The sequence below is a fragment of the Bombus pascuorum genome, chromosome 16 (genome assembly GCF_905332965.1).
Source record: "Bombus pascuorum chromosome 16, iyBomPasc1.1, whole genome shotgun sequence".
In the NCBI taxonomy this organism is placed as follows: Eukaryota; Metazoa; Arthropoda; class Insecta; order Hymenoptera; family Apidae; genus Bombus; species Bombus pascuorum.
In genome coordinates this window covers 7,018,070-7,044,612 of record NC_083503.1, presented here as the reverse complement: position 1 = coordinate 7,044,612, position 26,543 = coordinate 7,018,070, and the positions used below count along the sequence as shown (strand labels likewise).

Sequence of the window (26,543 nt, the reverse complement as noted above, 5' to 3'; positions counted from 1 at the left end):
ATTCATACCGACTTCCACTACCTGTTCACTTACTTTTGTCTCCGACTGTATGTCGCGTGAATCTGTCGATGTGTTACCTCCTCATGAATTTTAACGAAACTTTCTTCAATATCTTTATAGTGGTGTATAAATAATGGAAAAAATAATAAAAATTCCTGCCACTGAATTCCAAATGGAAAAAGGTAGGTAGGGTTAGGTTATCTCAAAGGTAGCGGTATAAACAGACGATTTAAAACAAAGATTGCATGTATAAAATATACAAAGAAAGTACGTATATCACACCAACATAGTTTTATGTATAAACCAAAAACCAAGACCGGACACCCGTTATACATGTAGGAAAAAGTTGCTCGGAATGGAATTATTCGACAAGTTCATCTTATCTTTATTGTAAGCGTACTAATGTAAGCGTTGACAAACACATTTGTACAGAGGTAGAGTTATATATGTAAAAAATATGTTTGGTAAATGTATGTCAGTCATGTACGCGCTGAAAATTTCATCAAAATCGATTAACGTTGCTACGAACTACAAACGGTTAAAAATGATGAAAATCGCAGTTTGCCACGATTTTTGGCCTATAACTGTAATAAATCTAAAGATTTTTACGCCTTTCGACGCATGCCGCTTGTTTTTGCATCAACCGATTTCGATAAAAATTTTCAGCATGTATATAACTCACATAAATCTACAGTACGTGCAGTTTAAATTTTCATTACAAGCTCTGATAAAAAAAGTTGTACAAACTCTAGTACTTTTTCATCTAGTAAACTAATCCCTTTAATTTGTAAAAAAAGCTCAAATTTTCTAGTCGTATCGAGTCTCACACACGTCGGATAACGTTATTTCAAACTTTTGTTATTATTTTTTAACAAAGCATTTTTGAAACTACGTTAGTATGATACTTTTTCCTCATTTTCATGCGTAGAATACGCTGGTAAAGTTTTGTTACATATTCCTCCCAAATTATTTATTATTTATGATAAACACCTTTTTAATTAGACTGTTTGGTGATTAAATGCAAGCTAGTTTTCAGCTGGTTGAATAATAATTGAAAAACAAATGAAAATGTTTTTGAAATGTTGAGAAACGTAAATAAGATCGTTAAATGTTGCAATTCTGTCAAATATTAATAATCAAATACGTCTACTTTTTCAACGTTATAATATTAAGCGTTTAATGTTAATCCTGTATTTACTGTTTTTCTTGTCGCTTTCCTGTTATACAAATAAATTTTGGTTGCAATCGTAATAAGTTTACAAACTGACAACTGACAAGCAGAAATTAAAAACAGTAATGTGACGAACAGTCAATGGTGTTGTGCATTAGGGGCAAGAGTAGGGATATATAACAAAAGGCAACCCTCCTGACAAAGAAACAACTTCTAGGTAGAGATGAAACGATACAACCAATTGAAATGTCCATTCGGCAAGCTTCAGTAACGATCGGTAACTTGCGTGAAAATTTTCTCCGAATCTCAGTAACTACCCTCTGGTGAGATTTGGTAATCGGCAATGCCGAGTCAATAGTTGCAAAATTGTTTAAACTTGAGAATATATAAAATATCTTTGCAAGTTACTTGTAACATATTTATTTGTAATAAATGCTTGTGTAACTTATTTAGGAAATAAATTAAGATTAGGGTTATGGGCGTGTAATGAATCTAACGTTTATTAACACAAGTATAGATGTTACAAGATTGACGAGTGGCCGCGGTAATTAGACACTAACGACAATGACCTTAGGTTACATAACGAATGCGCGGTCAACGGGATAACAAATGTACTTTGTTCCAAAGTCTAAGTCGCAAGCCCACTGTCATAAATCTCGGATAATCATAATTGACTTAACTCATAAACAGCTATGTCTCAGTTTTATTGTTTAAGTACGACTATAGTAAAAAGTCTGGACTAGAATATTGGGGACCTTCCCGAATATTCCGAAAGAAATGCTCTGGCGTCCCTTCATCTCCGACATATATTTGCAATATGTCACTTGCGAAGCCATAATTACATTATATTTCTTATCTGCTAACTTTTTAATCCTATAAGATTGATTTAAATAATTTGGAAACCATTATTCGTAATACATAGATAGAGAGTAATTAACAAAGACATTGTTAATTACTAGAAAGTAAAGCGAAGTAAAGAGACGTCGAGTTTAGTCATTTCAAATATCCCGCTTGTCCGTAGTCATTGTAACAACCAATTAGGGATAACAGTGTCGTCTCTTGTCGTACTCTTTGCTAGGAGAGGGGAGAGAACAGCCCCTGATGGGCCCTTTCGAAAAATTGCTCGCGAGGCAATCCTGTGCTAATCTCAACTAAATGGGCTTTGAACCTGACTTTGATGGAAACGGTTGCATATATTTGTACAGAATGGATTTTTCAAACGAAGAAACAGTTCCGTATAAATAGAATAAATGGAAGCAGATGCTTCCGGGTTGGTCTAACTTGCCGATGAATTGGCTTTAAGTATTCGGAAGAGTCTCGATTGGTGTCAAATACTGGCTCATGTCAAATACTGGCATCAATTGCTGAGACTTGGAGAGGATCTCTCACAGTAATCGGAGGAAGCCACATTCGATGATACCCGAAATCACTTCACCTTCAGTGCAGAAGAACGGATTCCTGGGAGAGAGCCACGAAGTCTCGCGAAGATGCTGAGCTAATTAGCAATTTTGAAGATTTTGGATCAGGAGGACGACTCCTGGACCAATGTGACCAGCATAACAATTTTGATTCTTCAAGTCGAAGTCAGAAACCAAAAAGCCATCAGTCAGATTAAAAACAAAAGGACCAAACTTCAGTAAGTTTGGTAAATTTCACCACGTTGTAAAGTTCAGCCAGTCTCATTTTGAAGGCACAATTAGTATAACGTTTCCAATACGTCGTAATTAGGTGGTCCTTCGGGCATAGACGGCACGGATCGTGCATTATTCAAGGTCAGAATAAATTGCTTAACGACTGTCGGGCGGAGCTCTCTTCTGACCCCATTAGTATACATTAAAACTTTAGCTGATTTCAATAAAAATGCAAAAAATGTTCAACTGACCTATCCAATACAAATTTTCTATTACAATATTTACAAATAGTATTTATTATTCAATTTTTGACGCTACCTCTCCCGTAAATATTCTACTGTCCAATGGTGGCACTAAACGTATTGACTGCTTTAAAAGTCTAATTGTGTGCTGTAGTGGTAAAAATATATTTATTCTGATCATTGTTAATAGCAACGATGAAATTGAATTCTAATCACTATTCTTTTTAATTACTTTGATTTCTTTCTAGATGTCATTCGAGTAATAAAATTAAACTTGGACTTCTTTCATAAGATATGCATATGCATTTTCATACACTACCCGGTACATCTGTCGTTTCCTCCTGAAAATTAATCGACAGTAATCGATGCAATTGTGTAATGCGAAATTTTAATTTATTCCATACAGCTATTCTCGTTTCTTTCGTGCGTCTACGCGGAGTTTATATTCAAACGATCAGTGCTTTCTGTTAAATTGCAAATGTAATTTGAGACTTGCAAGTATAAGCTGGCAATGTGTAATTTTGAATATACTGTAAAAAAATCAGTAATCAATTATTCGGAGAAAATAAAGCTCACTCACATAAGCAAAGATGCAGAACTGCGGTGAAGAGGGCTGCGAGTTTCCGTGCTGCCATGAGAATTAACCACTTTTGCGATGACAGTTTGGCACACTACTTGATGATCTGAAAGTAGACAAAACTCGGTTTGTTTTTGTTTTATTTAAGCAATGAGAGTGTCGAATACTTGAACAGCAGAACAACGAAATGGAGCATTGTTATAGGTACAAGATTATTATAAACCTTTTTTTATAAAGTCAGTAAATAAGAATTAAACGCAATACCTGTAAAAGAGTATCAATAAAACAAAGGTAAGCTACCAGTGTTACTTTTAAATGTCTAACAACTTAAAAATCGTATGCAATTTGTTTCTTATAAGAAGAAAATATTTAGCGATTGTGAAAAACATTTTAGTTATATATGTCGGGTCGTCGTTAAAGTTAGCATTAGGGTTAAGAGCGTGTAATGAATCTTCACTAGAAATATCCACTGTTGTTATAATACCGATGTATTATTTATTAGCACAAGTGTGGATATTACGGGATTGACAAATAACCGCGGTGATTAAGCACTAATGACAATGATTTTAGTTTCGATAACGAATCCGCGGTCAACGGGATAGTAAATACATTTTTCTCCAAAGTCTAAGTCTGAATCTCCGTTAAAATAAAAACGTAAAGTATCAATTGATCGTGAAAGGCGTTGTTTTCTCGTTGATGAAATCGTACGAGAGAATGTGGTTTCGTCGCGATGATGCTGCAGAGGAAAACTATGATGAGGTGTGTCTAAAGGCACGAGATCATCGGATTCGTCGAGGAAAACCTTCGCTCGGAAAGTGAGGGAAATGGACGTGGCTGTTAATTGGTTAATTTCTATGTTGGTGGTTAGAGAAGCATGCTAGTCTCCCTCGAGAGAAAGTTGCTAGCGGCAAGCGTCGTTCGCGAGAAAAGCAAATTTCCCGTATCTTCTCGTAGTAGGTGATAGATTTAGAGACTGTTTGTCCGTTTGAAGGACCTTAGCTAACTAAATCTTAAGATTTATAGCAGATCCTCAGGCTAGCTGAACATATCCTGTGGAGATGCATCGACATCTGATAATCATCGTGCCCGAAGAATAGGGTCTGTGTGTGGCGAGCCATGGGACAGAGACCATTGGAATGTTTACTGTCGAGTGCCGCTACAATTATTTCTTTTTAAGGAAAGCTATACAATTAATCTATACTTCTATTAGGTAAAACTTTCATCCCGTGACCGCGGCTACGTTCCGTGACTAGTTGTCGCCTCGAGCACAAGCTCATTATCGCAAATCTCGGATAATTAGAATCGGGTTGCTTATAAGATTAAAGTGTTACGAATATTCCTAGGAATTACGAAGGGAAGGCCCGGTGTACTTTCATCTCCGACATGCATATTAATGAAAGATTTAGCAAATATGTTTATGTGTAGATGTAGTTATTGTGGTCTGTTATACAAACTGGAAGGATAGAGAAGGAGCACATTGTTAAAATAAAATCCTTCTTCCCTTATGGCTCAACGAATCAATCAATCTTAACGTGTGACGTCTCGTTTGATAGATATTTTTAATGCCTACAATTCACATTCTAAAATTTTTGCAATCCGATTATCAGGATCGTTGTCATGTGCAAAAAATCTGTTTTCCACAAATTTGGAGATTATTTGCAAAGACGGTGCAACAAATTTCAAATGGTAAACATATAGGATTTGTTCCTGAACATGATTTTTATAAGTATACGTAAGAAAATTTCAGGTATCATATCTTTTTTTTTTTACTTTCAATTTGTGCTTTACAATTTGTTCAGCTGAATATTTGGTAAATTTTTCCAACTTTATTACTAAATAACATGTAGATGGCTACCCCCAGCAGGATATCGTCTTCCAGTTTGTCTATTTTATTTCTTTAACGAGATCAGTGGCATGTTTTCTTCTAAAACCAAACAACTCAAAGCAAAATTTAAAAAATTCTACCGGCTCATCGGCCAATGTTTCAACTTGATCACGCAAAGTAAAATTACACTATACAAAGCCATATTAAAACCTGTCTGGACGTATGGAATCCAACTATGGGGAACAGCGAGTAATTCCAACATGGAAATTCTTCAACGATTCCAATCGAAAACCTTAAGATCTCTAATAGACGCACCTTGGTACGTCACCAACGAAACGATACATCACTACCTCGAGATACCAACGGTCAAAGAAGAATTATCCAAATTCAGCAATAGACATAGCACAAGAGTTAACAACCACCAAAACCCTCTAATTACTCGACTACTCGACACGTCGGAACAGATCCGCAGGCTAAAAAGACATTACACCTAAGCACTAGATTCAAATAGAATCAAACATACTATAAACACTTATTGACCATGTCATAGTACCACGCCAGATAAATTTACTTAAAATTCTCTAACGGGAATTGATTGTAAAATAAACGCAAATAATAAAAATTTGTTTTCTTCTTTGTTCGTTTCAGCAGCCTTCTTTCTTTGCACTTTTTGCGTATCTGCCGATTTCTTCCTTGACTACTGATATTTTTAAATCAATCTTCGTTTCTGACATACCATGGGGCGTTGTGCTCATTACTGCTCATCACTGCTGCCTCTCATACTGGTATTCCGTACGTCCAAATTGGTTTTATTATCGTTTTGTAAATTTTAAATCTATTTTCTACGCCGAGTTTAGAATTTCCACTAGTTGGCCAGTACATCTGTCTTCTTTCTCCGTATTTTGTCTATAATTGTTTTAATATGCTGCTTCCATGTACGTTGTGGGTCTAAGCAGAGCTCTAGGTATTTAACTTGCTTTGTTTGTGTTATGCGCGTGCCTTTCAATAGGATATTTGGTGATTTCCGTTTTCGTAGTGTAAATATAGTATGGTTGCATTTACTGGAGTTTGCTTTCATTTGTTTATCTTGCAACCATTTTTCTATTTTTGCGATATGCTCTTGTAGTAATGTGACTGTTGTTTCTGGATCAGTGTGCCCAACTAGCACAGCCGTATCGTCCGCGAATGTCAGTATTTTGCTATAAGTATCATCTTTTGCAGAATTTGGTCCCTTTAGGAGATGCAAACTCTGCCCCTGTGCGTTCTTTATTGCGTGCAATAAAACGAAGCCATCTGAAAAGAAGAAATCGTCGTTCCATAGATTCTCCACTGGATCACCACTGCAATCCCCTTGCTGCATGCAGCAACCTGCGACGTATCACCAGGGTCTCGATTCAAACAGCTACTGTATTTCTTTATTTCTTTATTTTGTGATGTAGCTTAACAGCAAAGTGATTGCAGAAGTTGGGATTTCACAGAGCGTGCGCTATGGCTGTTGCCACGATTTTTCAGGGATTTCTGGTAATCTGACAAAAAAAAAGAAGAAAAAAAAAAGAGGATTCAAACAAAGATGAGTCAGCTTCTAGCCGGCTACAAATTACGATATAAAAAATTTCTGATAAATTTTTTCTGATCAAAAAATTAAGATCGCACTGAATTTTGTATATTACAATGTGTATCTTTGACTTCACTGATATCGCGACATAATAGTAGACATCTTCTGTAGACAGTTGTCGTTCTCGCTTACTAAATCGCTTACTAAACATGTATATGTTTGTAATAGTGTTTATAATAGTAAAAAATTTATTGCGTTTCTTAGTGTGCTAAAGTGCGTTTTTCTAGGTGATCTTTTTGCAGTCCTTTCTACTCGATTCATTTAATGCACATATTTTTTATCCGTTATTTAAAAGAATATGTGTATAAATATCGAACTAGAATGTAACACATTAAAAATTACAATCGATTCTTTTGTGCTATTATAAACAGACATTTACAGAAATACAATATCTCGGACACGTTATGTTGTAAGGTGTCGAATATTGCTATAGTCACCGTATATTGATAGGCTTTTATTGGGGCGGTTTATGGTGGAATTATACGCCACAGGTATTTTTGAGTAGTATGTTTTTCTGTTGATTTCCTATTGTTGATTAATTTGTACAGTTAGAATTTTCAGATTTTCGCACGCACTTCTCAAACCCTTAACGATAGATCATAAACTCGAAATCCGAAAAGTCAGTTTTTAACATGATTCGACGATTGTTTGTGGGAGAGTCGTTTGGAACGCTGTCTCGAGCGGACGAAGCTTGGACGAAGAACGCGGAATAAAGAGAAAGCTATCTTTTAATTCTCCCGTGTCTAGTGATACGATTAGTGATAAATCTAAATTAAGGTTTCAGATTTAGATAATGGGGAAAAAAATAGCGATCGTGAATAGCTAGAAAACAGATAGTTCAGATAAGAAAGTGCGTTATATAGAAATGTTTGAAAGTTTAAAAGTGGAAAATGTCGTTTCAGGAAGAAGGAATGAGTCGAATGAAAAAATAATAGACGAAATAAAAGCGTTAATAAGAAATAAATCTGACGTCTTGATCGAAAACCTGCTGAAAGGGCTAAAGGAAGATAGATCTCCTGTGAAAAATGCTGTTGGAGAAGAGAGAATCGGAAAATACAAATTATCGAAGAGACTAAAGAAAACAAAGGAGAAAAAGATAGGAAACAGAAAAGTCGAAGAAAAGAGACGAGTGGAAGTTGGAATAGCGAAAGTACACAACGCGAAAACGGCCGATTAGCAAAGAAATAATGAGAGGATAAGGCAATTGGAGGAGGAAAGAATATCCGGACGAGACACCAAGGAGAAACAAGGAAAAACGAAGCGACGCCACGAGGAATCGAAGAAGCTCCATCGGCTAAGACACGGAAAATACGCAATAATGGATAGTAAAAGAGCTAACCGATAAAAGTAGAGGTAAAGACGGTTAGGGAAAGTAATTAAAAAATGCAGAAGATACAGGCAGGGTTAAAGAAAAAGTATTAGACAAAGAAATGAACGAAGAGGACAAAGCAGACTATATCACGGATATGCGTAAGATGTACAAAATGCACATTACTTGGAGAAGAATATATAATTACAATAGTCTCGAAAAGCGATTACGCTAGTTGTTACGTCGGCCGACTCTCTGCCTAGACCGGGCCACACGTCGCGGGCAGGATGGCAACCAGATGTCTTCGCATCCTTACCGCGTACCCTCGATAGTCTCAAGTACCCTCCATAAATCCCAGGCATTTTCTATTTAAGGTCCTTCAGATCGACCAAATATTCTTTCACCGAATAGTTTATTGTCTACTACGGGAAGATACGGGGAAGATACGGAAAAGTTGGTTTCTCTCACGTTCAGTATCTTCCGTTGGCGACTATCTCTCGAGGGCGGCTAAGACGCTTCCTAGTCCACCAGCCGTCTATTATCCAATCAGAAGCAATGTCTATTGCCCTCACTTTTCTAGCCAAAATTGTCATCAACAAATCCGATGGTTCCGTGCGCTAGACACACCCATCCTGAGCTTTCCTCCGCCACAGCATCCTCACACCGTCAACACCTTTGACCGGGTTTTCACCTTTAGATCAGTCACCTACTTTACTTATACATACGCACCAGTGTAACTATATTCGTTACAAAGTTGTTGGAATAAACTGTAACTTATAATTTGTTATATCAGTGTCATATTCGATTTAACTACCTCTATTATCCTAACCGAAATAGGGGATCGATCATTTCGCGACGTCGATTGTCTAATCGTAACGGGATTTTACGACTGCCGTTGACGTGCTTCCTCGCGATCGCGTCTCTCCGCGAGTGAACGAAACACTAGCGTAGTGCAGTATCGGGGAAAACGCCAGGTAATTCAGAAGGTCTACTTGACCTTGGGTCATCCACGTCTGTGGAACATGGGCGTGCCGAGTATACCGGAGCCATGGTAGCCGTTAGGCAGTTGAGGGGTAAGTGTTGTCCGCGTTGTCAAGGAGGATGGTCAGCGTGAAAAAGAGCGTTGGAACCGTTGTGACGAGAATAGTGAGTGTGACGAATGGTGACTGCGTGCATATAGACTGACGGAGCATCATACCTGATTGTGTGTTGACGTGAACGATATTGAAACAAATCATACTGTTACCAAACCTACTAACACTATACTTTCCCACAGTAGTATCGTGGAAAAATCACAAGAAAAACTCGCTAGGAGTACAAACTATTGTACAACGCAGTTAGTTGCGAGTGTGTTGCGAGTTGTCGATTGTTGTGAGTCGTGAGTTGTCACTCAGAAGTTGCATAGCTGTACAAATTTAGTTGTTATACACCTGTATTACATTGCTGCATTAAGAAATAGCTCTGATTAAATAGTCATAGTTTCTTGTTTCAATCACTGTAAATAAATGCATCTACCAAACAAAAAAAGTCTCTATACCAGTAAGATTATAATGAACATAGGTTCCATGCCGAAAGGAGTGAACACGATTAGTTTTCCCAAGGCGGAAATTAGATACAAACGAAGAGAGGGAAACAACGGGGTAATGACAGCAGGAAGGAAAGGAAATAGGAACTTTTTAACAGATATCTGTAATAGGAAAAGATTTACGAAAGGAGTGATTCGTGAATTGGATCGATCAGCGAGCTAGAGGAACAGCAATCGTCCAAGCAGGAAAATTTAGAACGGAATAACTTAAGAGAAAAAGAATGAAAGATTCGAGGGCCATCCTGGTTCGGTTTCAGAGACCGGATTCACATCCAAACCGATTACTGATTAGACACGGAAACATATGACTCAAGGTGGAACCGTTTATAGAGACAGCGAAATGATACTACAACTGATTGGGCTTTGATCACATAGGCGAATTAATTATTAATTATTCAGAAACTAATTAGCTTATTTTATCAAATAAATATATCAACGTCAGGGAGGTGTTTCATCTGTGCGAATAAGTTGCATGGAAATTGTAGTGGAACTGCCGCTTTTTTACTTGGTAAGATATATAAGATGTATAATGAAGTATTTTGATATTGAGTGTAATTAAGAGTATTAGTTAATGTCAGTAACAACCGATGATAGTCGGCATAACCAGAAAAAATTGTTGTCGCCATAGATAACCGAATAACCAATTTCATTGTCGGTAATCGAAATAAAATTCTGGCCATGGATAATAATTATTGGTAGGCAAAAGAAATTTTATTCAGTCATTCATGTCGGTTATTTATAACAAGGTAGATTAAAAATTAATATCTTTTAATCACTTTATTTTTTGAGAAATTTCTTTGATAAAATTTATTGATAACTGGCTGTTATTTAAATAAAAATTAACTTTTTATTCATGACTTTTTCCTAAATAATGCATAAAAGAACTATTATTTTGAATATCTGATTCTAAACTAGGAAGGCTATAAATAAAACGATTTCTTAATTTTTCGCTGCGATTTTATATATATTAATTTTTTAATAACTCTATTTTATATTATATTTTTGCTGCAAAAGTAGTAAATCGAGAAAATGTTGTAATAAATTATTTTATATTAATACCCTCTATAAGTAGATAACATAAAAACTATCATTTCGAGATAGCACACGAACATAACTCACCATATTACCTTACATGAAATAGTACAACTCAAAGTAATATAAATTTCAGAAAATTATACTACTGGATGAATTTAAATTAAATGTCTGGTTAAATTGAACAAATCGATAAGTTTTACCACGTCAGCTTGATTTTAAAAAGCTTTCCAATTTCAAATGTATTAAAAATCGGCGAGAAATAATAATTTGTATGCATTATGTTCGTTTTGAAAAACGGATATTACCGGAATTCTGCACATAAATTTTTAATATGTAATACTAATATACATACAATGCATATTTTACATGGTAGAAAATAAAAACCATATACTGCTAGGCTTAAAATAAGAAATTAAAATTAAATTAATAGTCACCGATTGAAGAAAGCGTTTCGTACTATCGACGTTACCGAAAATTACAGTAAAATTTGCAGCTGCAACGAGTACTCGTGTATGAGCAATCAAGCGTAAAATGCAATTAAGAGATAACGATGCATATAGACCTTTATAACGAGACTTTTTTTAAAAGATTGACAAGCGAATAAATGAATAGTTGAAGTAATGGGTTGTTGACTGATGTTACCTTCCAAAGTTTCAAGAGCTACTCCATTATTCAATGCCAAATCTTAATCAGTCCACGGTACCCTCAATTTTCAATGATTAATTCGAATCAGTCCATTATATTCTTAATTCGTTCCTGTGAAAGAAGTTATCGTCAATCAGAATCAATGGTCGTTTTGACAGTTCTTTTTTCTTTCTTAATGGTTGCAGTAATGAAGGAGGGTGGTGAAAGTAAAAGGCACCAAAAATATTTATATCACATCATTCTACATGTTCCAAGAAATTGCAAAAGTACAATCTTTTATCGGTATGATATGATGGGAAAGTTGTAAAAAAGTTGGAGTATGAAGTGAATAAAGCAAAAATTTGATAATCCTTAAATTCAAACGATCGTAACTTTGTAACAAATGGGATGAAACTCAAAAATTCAAATGCCATTTTATAGATAAAAGTTGATGTTTATATTGTACGACAAAAATAATTGACAAAAATATTTTTGAACATTTCTAGAAAGCAATAAACTATGATAACAAATAGCGGTGTACCTATTCGAAGAAATATGTTTGTAATTGTACTGTGACCTACCTAGTAAAGCAAAATATAATATTTTACACATAACGAAGAGTTGTTGCATTCTGTTTTTTTCTTTACTTCACAGTGTACTACTATTTGTTACCATCCTCCTTTGATCGACCCAGATCGTTCGTTTCTCGAAACAAATATTTATGAACACCATGTACATCTATAATGAAAACTGTTTACAACTTTTTTACAAATTTAACGGAAATTTGTGAGATTGCAGAATGACGATCTGATACCTACATACAGTATCCTAGTTTATAAAACAAACGTGTGCTTTAAAACGAGTAAAAATAATTTTTCCATACTTGAAGTAAGTTTAACACACGTAATTAAGCACGTATTAGAACATTCTTCATCTATATACAGACATATATATGAAGACTGTTTGGTGGACTTAAATATTACCATTATTTTTAATAATGTTAGTAAACAATAGTAATAGTAAAGGCGTGGGCGAAAGTATTTGTTAATAAAATTGTAAATTTTTGAGTCAATAAGAAGTAACTCGCTATATTCGAATGTATTTGAGAGACTTGAACATCAGCCGACTAAAAGTTGGTTCTTTAATTCCTTATATTTTTTGAGATATTAAGACGACATTAGGTTTTTCAAATGGTATCGTATATGTATTTTCAACAATAACACGATGGCTATTAAATAGCTTCAAGTTCAAGACTTCATTATTTAATAATAAACAAAAGCAGTAAATCTTGAACTTGCATGCACTATACGGCAGTATTTATGAAAATGATTATTCACTTAGCATCTTGAAACTATTTGTAACTTTGTCGAATCACCCGAAGAAAACTTTCTACAACGTATTGCACGATATACTCTACCAAGACACTTAATTGATTTAAACGACTATGTGCGGAGGAAACAACTGGTAAACGGATTATTACGCGACAAAACAGCTTCGCTACAGGACATTCGAGAGTTCTGTACCAAAGGTAGCTAGGATCTCATATTAGAGAACCGTATAGTATAGAATCTTTCCTTTACACTCGTTTTATTGCAATAATACATGCGATTTCATGTCTCTACATAAAACTTTTGATATTGGCTGCAGCTTAGCAGAAAATGTTAAGATTTACCAATTAATTTCACTAAATGTACGAAAGAAATATTGATTTCATAGTATTTTGGACTTATATCGGCATTGGTTGGTAAATCATAAGATTTACTGAGTAAACCTGACCTCAAAACACGTATTTTTCGAGTTATCACTATGAAAATGTTGCAGACACACTCCTCGATAAATTATAGAAATATTATTCATTTATCTTCACAATTTGGCCGAAAGAGGCTAATTACGTCGCTTTTTCTCGTTTATGTGGCACTGTATCTTGCAAATGCGCCCTATGACTAGTTACGTGCTGACTAGAAGAGTGATTTTCCAGGGTTAAGAAATAAAGACGAAAGAACTTGAGCCTGTTTTATGAGCATTATTCATCTTGTTCTCTTCAACTCTATTTATTTAAAACTCGCGATTGCTGCGATATTCGAAATCGTTGCTGCATTATATTCGATACTTCTAAAGCGGTAAAAAATTAGATAGTAAATAGAACGCTTTGTGAATCTGCATTATTAAATTTTCACTGTGGCTTTATGGTCATCAGACCTTCGTTCAGTGATTTTAACATTATCGTTATCAAATCTTGGTTCGAAAATCAAGTAAACAACAAAATATACTGCGATGGTTATAGTAGAATGATTTTTAACATTGCGGGATTCAGTTTTGTACAGATTATACATATAAATATTTAGTCCGAGAAGTATTTATCCGGGTTCTATGATCCGAACGTAATGTTTCCCAGTAACGGATGTCTTTCCCATTTCAAATAAGTACATATTTTATTACTGCAATTTTGGCGCAATAGTGTATATACAATGTATTGTTCCTTTTATTCGATCGAATGAACTCCAATTATAAGAATTTAGTATGAAACTAATAGCCTTCTAGCTATGGAAACAAAATACGACGTAATTAGAAAATTGGAAAGTGGTGCAAGTACAACAGAATTAGCAAAAGTACACGATGCTGGAAAAGCCAGAGTTATATACATCAAAAAGCAGAAACGTGATATTGAAAATTATCTAGAGCACGTAGATTGCACAGATGCTGGCACCTTGATATATATAATAAGAACGATTTCACAAAACTGGAAACAGCAAACGAAAGTAGCAATGGAGAGGTGCCTTGTCGTACAAAAAGAATGTAACTGTACGTTTTAGTTACTTATGTTGAAAAGATTATGTGACTGGACAGCCAAAGGGATACGAGATGCATAAATATTTAAGAGATCTATCGGTTAATCTCAATCTGTGTTTGAATAAATGAAATGTCATATCGGAAAAGTGATTATTATATATTAATACCTTGATAAATTCCATTATCCGAGAGGATTTGTCTCTCTATCAGTTCGGATAAAGAAGGCTCTTTTAAATCATAGGTAATTAGGATACGAATGGAATCGCTATGCATATTTTGTATTCCAGCAGACATTAGCTTTTAGAAAAATAGAAAAATCGCAGGAGAAATAGATGCAAATAATGGGAGAGGGCGAAAGACGGAGAGTGAAGAATCGGAAAGACGCGATTGATTTATGGTAACAAGAGGCCGCGAAGCGTGGTAAGTGGGCTATTTTTCAATGAACTCAAGGGAGAGAATGAATTCTCTCGGGGAAATGGAATTTTGAGCGGTTCGTGCTCGTTTCAACGGCATATCAAAAGCCACGGCTGGCCGTCATACGTGCCTCAGTCACCCTTCGGTGATTTCGCGGGTATTTCGATACTTCGCAGGCGAAAAAGAGAGGATAGAGGAGAGAACGACACGAACGATGGAGCACCGTAAGTTATGACTTTCGCCTCGGTCCTCCTGCCACAGCACTTTCCACTACCTCTATGAATGTATGCATGAGATACGAACTTTACGCTTTATGCATTGAACGCACTGGTGATAAGGAGTCAGCGATGCTGCCACCACGCCACAGAAACTATATCGCTTAACGCTTGAAACCGCTGTCATAGATAGATACGTTTTATCATCTAATCGGTTACATATGCATACTATCGACGCTAATATCCGTGTATGCTTTTAACTACTTCAGCTTATTACAGTTTTCTAACCTAAATTTCTAAGAATAGACTTCATTCACTTAAAATAAAATATCTTACATTATGATTCTCTTTCTATACTGAGCGTACAACGTTGTATCGTATTTCCTGCAATTTCCGGACACGTAACAAAAAGTCTTTTCATGCTGTCGAGTGTACTACAAATGAAGATAATACTCATAAACGTATACTCTGTTTTAATTAACCCAATACTAGCAGTACAGTACACTTTATTTCAACATCGCTCAAATTGCATATCGCCTTCCTCCATATAACGCTACATTCTTTTGCAGAGGTTTGAATGCCATTAGAGTGACTGGACGTACAACTCTTACCTGTGCCTTCAATCAGTCTCAATCTTTTCTTTCAGTCTTGATAGCAAAAAAAGCAAAAAGATGCGGAGGAAGTTGGAAAAAGAGTGTTTGTAGCGTTTATGGTGATGCTGCTATTAGTGAACGTGCCATTTGAAAGTGGATTAAATAGTTTTAAAACGGAGATTGTCGCGTAATCTGGATTCTTTCAACATAAAATGGAAATTTACAATGCAAGGAAATATATTAAGTTGCCCCGAAAGATTCTTTCATTTTATAAGAAAGTAATAGAACGTTTTTCGTTTTATATTATTTCATTGAATTACGTATTTTCTTCTATTATATGAATTATACTTATATAGAACAACAAATGTGCATCTATTATTTCCTTATAAAACGAAACTTTTGGAACAACCCAATATAAGTTAGCAGAAAGACGGCAAAAGCTCGTCGATCAAATATACTTTATAAAAGAAATTGGCAGAAAAAGCGGACTTCTTACACAACACAATATTCTAACGAATATCAATTGTGCATATATACAGATTGTTCCGCGTAACGTGACACTATTTGCTTGCCATTTCGCGGCATTCGACAATAAATTTTCCGAACCGAGCTTAAATGGTGTTGAGTACACTACAAATAATGATAACAAAATTTTGCGAAGGCAAGCTCACCTTGTGCAACATAAATAGATCTATCTTCCTCGTGAGACTGCAGAGGACTTTACGGTAAATTCAATAAGCATATTACATGATATTTTTACAAACTTTGTGCCAAGTTTACAGTAAACTTTATTTTGACGTCTGTTCAAATTGCAACCACCATCCGTAACAGCATTCTGCTCTTTTTCTAGAACTACAAGTTCTAGTAATTCTCTTTTTCTGAAACGTAAGCAGAGTAGAAGTTCCTTTATTCGAGCCTTGTTTATACGTACCAATGTTTACTTACCGTCAGTTATATTGATGGTACAACCATGGAGAGGGCGATTGCATACGAGAAAATAAGTGGAAAATATGGAATAAATCTTTTTCGTTGGAGACTGTTTTCGAGAAAATTGACTTTGAATTTCCTCCGATTACGCATGCACTTGACTTTACTTTATCCATTATTGTAGAAACATATTAACACGATATCATGTACACTTGCTATCGCATACGTTATAGCCTGTTGTCATCGAATCTGCCTTATTATTATCTTTTGGTTCCGACTGTTAGTTTCTATCGGTTCGTCATAACGATGAGATACAGTAATCGAGAACACGTGGACATGCTTCTTGCGTTGGATGGTAACGCGTCTGCCGCCGCTTGTTTGCATCGTGAAAAATGTCCCACTCGACGTTATCAAGATAGAGGTGTGATTCAAAGAATAGAGCACAGTCTTATGGAATATTCTCGTTTCGGTCGGAAACGTATTCGCAGAAGAAACGATTATGAAAAGTGTAGTACATAATCCTCGGATCAGTACAAGAAACCTGCCTGCACAACATGGTATTAGTAAATCGACAGTCTGTCGCATTTTAAAAGATAGTAAGATGCATCCTTATAATAGCGCAAGAACTAATGTCTCGTGATTTTGACCTAAGGAAAACTTTGTCTCATTCGATGCTTGAGCAAAATTATACTGATTCACATTTTTTCTCGCGTGTTTTATGGGCAGATGAAGGAAAATTTTCAACGTGCGCAATACACGTTGGTGGTCGACTACAAATCCGCATATCATCGCGGAAACACATTCTCAAGAAACATGGAGCGTAAACATCTGGGCAGGGATAATCGGGAATGAAATTGTAGGACCTCGTTTATTCCCAAGTGCTTTAAACGGAGCAGAGTATTTAAACTTCTGGCATAAACTTAATATGTCTGGCATAAATTTCATTTTGCAACGCGATGGAGCTCCACCGCATTTTTCACAACAAGTCAAAATTCGTTAAATGAACGATACGAATGTTGCATTGGCCGTGATGGTACTTGGGCTCTGTGATCACTTTAGGATTTGTCACCCCTTGATTTTTATCTATGGACCACGATTTTATCTATAACCACGAGCGAGACTCGTGGTAAAGAATTTGTGCCACAAATGGAACCCACGAGTCTGACTCGTGGTAATTTACAAATTGCTAATGATTCATTATCCACTTTGAAATAATAAATTGTTTTTGTTAACTGATCTATTGATCATGATTACGCCCTAGACGTCTTAAAAACACTATTTATCCTCAAACGTTGTTTATTATTTCACAATTCCTTCTGTAGCCCCTAAATATACATGTCGCAAGAAGAATACATTTTGCGCCAGTTCGGGCACACGGCTGAACGGATGAATGGCACGGCGCGTGACCAAACTTCTTGCTTACTATGGCTCGCGCGATCAGCAGATAGCGTGCAGGCCAAGGGGTTAAAGGAAAAATTTATTCCGAAGGTAACGCAAGTCTTTCGCAATTAAAAGCGAGGATCATTTTGGAGTTCGAAGAACTAAGAACAGAGTGTATGCAGCATTTTCAACAATTTTTGCATTAATAAAGTAACTCTTAGGAATTACATGCTTTATTATTACTCGTAGAAAACGAAGCTCCAAATGAAAAAGATGTTAATAATAAAAGATTCAATATTTTCACCATCAATAGTTAGTTGCACTGATAGTTGCACCATCAATACTGGGGCACCCTGTATAAGCTCGTAATTGAGTGTATATTGTCCAAACTACGCTGGAACGTACTTTCAGTTATACGAACGCCCTGTGTTTTGTCTAAGCTGACATACAGTTTAACACAATTTGCGTCGAAATTGTTGTTCAACTTCAATTATCCGAACATCAACCTATATTATCGAAACTCATAGCAGCAGATGGTGGGGGTAGCAAGTGAGCCTCTATTTTCCAAAAATTTTATTGCCCGACTGGTTCGGATAAACGAACTACTGTAATTCTAAAATGTATCAGCGAGTGACATATTATTACTTACACTAATATAAACCTAGTATTGAGTTACTAATACTACCATGTAATATTTTTTGGGTGTTAGTGCGTACAATGCTGTATGTATGTATCGTGCTGATCGTGTACTTTGTTTACAAGAAAACAGAGGTTATATCGAACATTTACTGTAATATAAAACGACTGCTATTTTCGTTACAATTTTTCTGTGAACAAACTGGACGCGTCAGCGAGAGGCGTAAATTCTCGCTACGATTCGTATAATCGACGCCGCGAATTAGTCGCTCCTCTGTTTCGGTTAAGATAACAGAGGTAGTTCAATGAATTTAACACTGAATTAACAGGGTTAATGTAGCTTGTATATTTAACAATGAATATAATAAAAAACGTCACAAATTATTTAACGATAAATACAGTTAATGTGTTACAGAAACTCGACCCGACGTTACGATATCTCTCGATGAATCCGTTAGACTAATCGACTTTAATTTCAATCGTCAGACCTCTCGATGTATATCGTTTGAATCTTCAAACGAGACTGCCCTTCGATCATTTCTTTGTCTTCTCTGGAAGACGACTCCCGCTACGCTCGGGTCACACCAGCAAATCGACGTTTCTGGAACTCGACGCTTGATGACAAATATGCGTTCGTCGTTACATTGTATATTTTCCGTCGGGCAGATAGGACGATCTGTCTGCGACACTGTAGGACCGCGAGCGACGGTTAGGTTTACGGCCTATAGTAAACCTCGTGGCGTAACACAATGCGTGTGTTAAATTTGTTGTTTATATATGGTGTTATTTATTAATTATTTATGGAGACAAAGAATTTAAGGGAACATTAACCCTCTCTACTCAAAGTTATAATAAATTATTATATATATACTGACAACGAGGCCAATATCGCTATCGTATGACCGGTTATTCGATGATCATCGACGACGAGTACTGCAACGCACATGGATGTATTAGTAACATGTGTATAGGCAGAATTGAATGTAGAGTACTGAGCATTTTTTATTAATATCTCGGAAAATACCCGAAGCTAAAATTTTACTATTCGGCATCCATCCCCTCCCTTCTCTCTACCAACTCTCAAATTTCGTGTCGATCGGCCACCCAGACCTTTCGGAACTATGTATATTCCGTTACCAACTTTTGTACTTTAAGTGTCTTTTTATGTAGCTAAAGTAATCTAGATAACTCAGGTGAGGAACATTTTTGGTTCATCACAATCATGTATCGTGTATGAAATGAGATTATTTATATGTACAGAGTGCAATGGAATTACAGAAAGTTTACAGTACAAGGCATTCCAGGATATTCGCTTCATTAAATCGTTCTCAATAAATGTCTCTTATCAATTAACAAACCTGTTAAATTTACGAATATTGCTCATTGAAGCTTTCGTATAAAATGGTTTAGAAGAGATGAAATTTACTGTAGTGGGTACAATTGCATCGTTTCATACAGCGTAAAACAGAGATAAAAATGTGCTTCATTTGCAGTATTTCTTTTTACCGATTCATTCCGTTTTCCAAACAATGACTATTTCGTAAACAAGGAAATTATAAAATATGTATTATTAAAAGCATTGAATTTGCTATATTTGCAAATAGAAAATTATATATTTAAAATAAATTGTGGGTTTCGTAATCTGAGAAATCTTTAAATATCCACGGAAACCTTTTAGTGTTTTGGATTTGCAGATAATTTTGTTTTAAATTAAACGTCCACCCGATATGTAATGTAAAAACATTTCGGTTATTTTCAGCGATAGTATCAGGCATTATTTACGAAAACTTTATAGTGGGAGAAGTATAATAAAAGAAGCTTTGCCAGTACAGTAAAAAAGATTGAAAATGATTAAATTTATTGGTTCTTCTTACTAATTAACTAATACATTCTTGGTTACAAAACTAAGAATATTTTTTCGAATGGCACCAGCGATAGATCGGGATTGAATGTGGTGGGCATCATTGAACAAGATAATAGAAATCTTATCTGAAATATGAAATCTTGGCTGCGAAAAATCATTCGTTCCGAAAACGTAGGTCCTTACTTATTTTTTATGCCCCCGCGCGCTAGAACTTGGAAAATGGTAACATTGGTCACATGTGCTTACTATTACATCGATGTCCACCATCTAAACTAGAGTTGTACAAGGTGTTTCATTCTAATCGACCAACGCAGATATCTTCGAAACTATGCATTATTCGAAAAAATATTTCAAAGAGCTTACTTTTTGAGATAAGAATTAAAATTAATAAGAATTTAATATGAAACTAATGGCCTTCCAAGTATTGAAACAAAATACGTTATAATTAATAAAACTCGAAAGTGGTGTTAATGCGACAGAATTAACAGAAATACACGATGCTGGAAAAACCACAATCGCACACATTAAAAGACAAAGCACGATATTGAAAATTATCTAAAGCACGTCGAGATTCCTTAGTCGTTGGCAATAGTGGAAAAACGTTAAATATACCGATGCAATGAGATGGTCTCGTCGCGATAAAGACGATAATAATAACGATTTTACAAAAATGAAAAAGGTAAACAAAGTACTAGCCGAGGAGGTGCCTTTTCAAGCCGAAGCATTCGTAAAGCACTTGAATGGTTCAAAGTACAAAAAGAATGTAACTCTATGCAATTACCCACATCGAAAAAATTACGCCAATTAGCAGCCAAAAAAATACTGGTCGTGAAGAATCTCTAAGAATTTCATATGAGAAAAGTGATTGTTTTAGTATCCGAAAATTCCATTATCCCAATAGTGTTGTTTCCCTATTAGTTCAGATAAGAAAGGCTCTACTGTATGCTTTTTGATAGTAAGAACCTGGACAGTCCAGTTAAAACAATCTCATAACAATAAAATGAAGAATATAGAAACTTTATGTTTGTTATTACGGCGATTCATCAATAATTGCGTCTAGCTTTTTCCTTTAGCGAATCGGCCCAACAAAGCTGTCGACATACCCGCAAAGAAGACTAAAAATAAAATAGACAAATTGGAAGATGGTATCCCGCTGAGGGTAGCCATTCACAAGTTATTCAGCAATAAAGTTAGAAAAATTTACCAAATATTTTGCTGGGCAAATTATAAAGCACAAATTAAAATTAAAAAAAAAAAGAATACTCGAAAAGCGTAGCTATTTGAAAACCTATGACCTGTTTCGACAATGTCTGAATTACTGAACATTGCGTTTAGTTTCACGCAATTGTTTCAACTTATAACTCCATTACCAGAGTAGTTAGCGAAAACGTCAGTGGAGAAAGATGACTGCATCAAAGAGTATTACATTTGTAGGACCATGTTTTTTTAGAAGCGCAATGATGCATGTGCAATCAACAATTGCATTACTTTTTTTGCGGAAATGCATGACAGCGTCCTTTCGTCATTTTACGTAAAAAAATTACTGGTAAAAGATTTACTAGTTATCGAAATATTAAAAAAAAAAGTGTTTATTGAAGATGTGAAGAAGAAGTTATTCAAACGCTTCATGGCAATTTTGTACTTGTCGATATCGATGTACGTGGTCGAAACAATAGCAGATACGTATTCGTTATTTAAAAGATAGGATTTATTCAAATCCTATAAATTCTGTAGAGAATGTAAAGGAACGGTTAATACTACGATGTACAATAATAACCAGAGATTACCTTAACTCGGTTATGAAAACAGTTGAGAAGCGTTGTCTGGAAAGTTTACAGTGTAATGGCAGATTTACAGTGTTTCAGTATCTTCAATAAAGATATTCTTTTTCAATATCTCTAAATTTTTTACCATTGTAGCCCAATATCCTTTTACACAAAATAACAAGGGGAATCTATCTATGTAAAAAGAAATGTAAATTTCCATATAAAGAAAATAATGCAATAGTTGATTGCACACGCGCCATTACATATAATTCTAAAAAGAACATGGTTCTGCGAATATCGTACTCTGTCCATAACCATTCATCTTTCTCCCTTGATACTTTTCCCTAACTGCTCTGGTAACGGTATTATGCCGTGAAATAATTGATCACCTCGTATATAGGGATCTGTATTTTTCGAATCTACTATTTCACTCTATAATACCGAACAAGATTCGTCTCGATCAGCCACTGGTGTCTTTCGGAAGTACAACGAAAATTAATAACACCTTCAACTTGAAACTGTTCGGAATACAATTTGGTATTCGAATTCTTTATTATCCGAATGTTACATTATCCAAATATATTTCGCATGTAAGGAGTTTAATCCTTTACTAAAATTTTTGTTCAGAATCGACCGCTCTACTGGCGAATAAATGGTACAAATTCGCAAGAAATTAAATTTAAAGGATTGCTGTTAATTGTGGCATATACTTGATATTTTTTGATATTTATTTATTTATATTTTAATAAACTTTCAAATCAGAACTTTCAAACAATAAATATATAGGTTTAAAATCGGAAGTCATATAAATACAAATAGCTAATATAAATATTAAATAGTTATTATAATAAGGAAAAAATTGTCTGCTATAAAATACTACACATATATTTATGTTTTTCAACTTTTCCAAAAATTTGTTTCCTTGATAGTAGTGATTTTCCAACATATATACATAGGTTAACAACTTTTTATAAAGAATACGTTAAAAAGTATATAGTTCTACCAAGAAAAATGAAATTGACCTTTGTTTGATTTCCAAAAAATTCTTTACGACGTAAAATTTCCATGTATTTTCACATTTTCTACTTTCGCCTTTCTTCCCTTCAATAGCAATTCCAATGGAAAGTAAAATACTCGTCCGCGGGCATGCATTTTTCGAGGCTTTTCCCCAGACGACGCATGTTTGCCGACAATTGTCTGTCAGTGTAGACGTGATTTTTATATTTGTCCGTGTGAATTTAGTTTCAGAAGTGTGTTGAAAGTCGGAATGAGAAACAGTAACTGCGAGTAAAATAAAGGGGAAAGGCTCGCCGGTCTCACTGACCTAACAAGTAACTTTTGTAAATTTCGGCAAAAAGGCAGGTAGCAGGACGCGTAGCGATTTAGCCAAGCGCGGACTCTGTTAAGTAAGTGAAACTGCAGTATGGTTCTGAACGTTTTTGTGATTTGTTTACTTATACAAATTTCTATCACAGAATTTAATTGCTTCGAAATTGAAAACTAATTGTAATTTCAACCAACATTTTCACGTATTAAATTTAGCGTTTATTTCGGTGTTTAGAATTGACTCCATATATTGCTTAACACCTTGTATCGAAAGCTGTGATTTCTATCCGTGTGAAGGGGTTCAATATCCGCAAGGTAAATAAATAAGTAAGTAATCAGCAGCGTTCTAGAATATATTTTATACCAAATTTTTGCAACGCACCTTCCCGCTATAATTAATGTGCCAATAACTATGTACGTTGATGGTGTTGTGTTATTAATTTCGTACGAAAATGAAACAGCGTAACTTCTGCAAAAGTCGATAAGAAAAATACAAATATTACATAGAAAATGAAATATTAAAAAAAATGTTACGTTGATTTCATGATGCATTACGCGACGGGCTCAGAAATTAGATTAAAGTAGAAAATATTAACCATAGAAAATCGTTACTATTAAGGTTATGTATTAACTATGAAATATTATACTGGAAGGTATGAAATATTCTATCCTTTTGAACGTTTTATCATTTTGTATTCAGATTGGAATAAATAGTAATTGTTTGCTTGCAATATAATTTACATGAAATCCAATATATAAGGTGTCTGAATTTTTGGGAAAGACAGCAGATTTCTACATCTCTGCATTGGTGGCGATTTACAAAGAAAGTCCGTATAAAATTGCCTTTGAGATTGAATATCGAAGGAGAAATTTGTCAAGATTTTGTAAGGGACAAACTTGCCAAAAGAACTACGAATTGCAACTCAAAATGAAAAATGATGTTGAGGTCCCATTAGCTCTTACATTGATATTATTTAAAATATGTTTACATTTCACAGTAAAAAAAAAAAAAAAATGTAAATAGCGTGATATTAATGAGGAAGCACGCGAGATAGAGATACGATTTAGTGTTATTAACTTTTTTATAGATGGACATATGAAGGTCATGCGCAGAGGGTATGCAAAGGTCAATTACGTCTATTTAAATAGAATCACAATTCTTAATGTGTTGGTTGTTGCATCTCGTTACTCCATATAGAAAGACATAAAATTGCTTATGCCACAGAATATTTTAATATAAATATTATTAAAATAATTATGATTTGATTAAATCAGAAAATATTAACCATAAAAGATCATTATTATCAAGGTTATGTGTTAACCATGAAATATTTTACTGGAAGGCATGAAATATTTTTTCCTTTTGAATCTTGTTGTTGAACTTGTTCTATAAAATGATATGAAGCACAAGGCTTTAGCCATAGCCCATTCCACGTATGCTTTTATTAAATGTAAAACAATACAATAGAAGTAATAAATGTCTCTTGGGTCGAATTTTGGCACGAGTGACTTAATACTGTTCGGGTCTTGAATTTTATTCCTTTAAGATTGCATCATCATTATCTTTTTCGAGATAATACACTTTACTTCTATAATTGTTCTCCATGTTTATTTCGACTATAATAGCAATTAAACGTTCATAGTTTTTCATAATTTGGGAAAAAATAATCTTCTACTAAGATAGATAGGATAAGGGATATTTAATGAGGAACACGTAAAGTGTTCCTCTGACCAAATAAATTGCTTCCGATATCTGCATAGGATGCAGAAATAGGAAGGTGTGACGTCTCTTCCGACACTTTAGGATAGATGATTCATTTTTAATCGAGATAGACGCGACACCGTCTCCGTAGAAGTTAGCTTAACCGAAATTATGTTTATAATCTTTGGGATATAAAAAAGTTTTAAAATAAATAATTATAATATCCTAAAACTGTTTATTTTCTTATTGAAAGTCTGATAATTTAAACATATTTATGAAGCTTTTGCATCTTTTCATATATACAAATATAAGGACTGAAATAAAAGATGAGCGTAGTGAAAAAAAGCTACACTTATATTCTAAAAAACAGAAGTAATTATATATGTTGTTAATATTTGGCCAATACTTTATTGTGAGAGAAGATATCGCACATGATTGCAAGATTATTAGCAATAATAAGTAAAAAATTTATTTAGGCAAGGTTTATAGGTAATAAATATATATGAAAAGAAGCATCAGACATATAATTACATGTAAAAGTAAGCTATTTAATAATTATGAGATATATTTCAGGCTACGTAATTCTTCAATAAAACAAGAAACGACAGTGACAACCGAAGTCGTATCTGTCAGATACATGAGACAGATCCTTCGGGATAGGCGGGAGTGATCCTTCGAACCGTGAACAGCAGGATATAAGTTCCGTCGCCAGTCGTCTATAAGCAATGTATCGACTACGGTCGGACGAATGCAGGTCGTTTGATAAATTTTATGGAACTAAAGAAAAACACAAATATTTTCGCTCAACTACTCCATAGGTACTCTTACTGGGTTTCTATCGTTTGACGTCGATACCTGTTTCTGACAGCTAGCTCGCAGTTATTCAGTCAAGCGGCACAAGAACAAGTTACTCGAACGTGTACATTCTGCCTTCCCCTGGATGTAGCATGTGTATAACGCAAGTTTATGTAACTTAGCTACAGTTAAAAGGGTTTAAGCTTCAAGCGGAGGCAACATAAGCTCGCTATTTTCTTTATTCGTTTCGTGGTAATTCTTGGCAAACGACAGATTTTCATTTTTCGCGACGAACGTTTATGCGTATGCATACGTCTGACTTATTCAATTAGAAATATTTCTCCTTTGATTTGTTACTGCATTTATATATTTGTCAATTCCATATTCTGCGCTATGCAATTTATGTAGTAACACGAGCGAAATTTTCGAAAACCTGCCACGCCCGATTTGATTAAAATTACGCAAATAGCTTCATTTTACATAAAAACGATGTTTGCGAGAAGGATTTTTGGTGACTTGAA

General features: G+C 34.9%; 1 protein-coding gene across 3 annotated transcripts in view; it reads right to left on the bottom strand.

The window, feature by feature from the left end:
• Positions 1-26,543, bottom strand: part of LOC132915155 (lachesin-like) — a 337,108-nt gene that overhangs the window by 79,662 nt on the left and 230,903 nt on the right. For all 3 annotated transcript variants that reach the window (XM_060974868.1, XM_060974870.1, XM_060974869.1), the window contains one exon: positions 3,625-3,727. In XM_060974868.1, coding sequence (XP_060830851.1) covers positions 3,625-3,679 — 55 coding nt within the window. In that variant the 5' untranslated portion in view covers positions 3,680-3,727. The remainder of the gene's footprint in view (positions 1-3,624; positions 3,728-26,543) is intronic.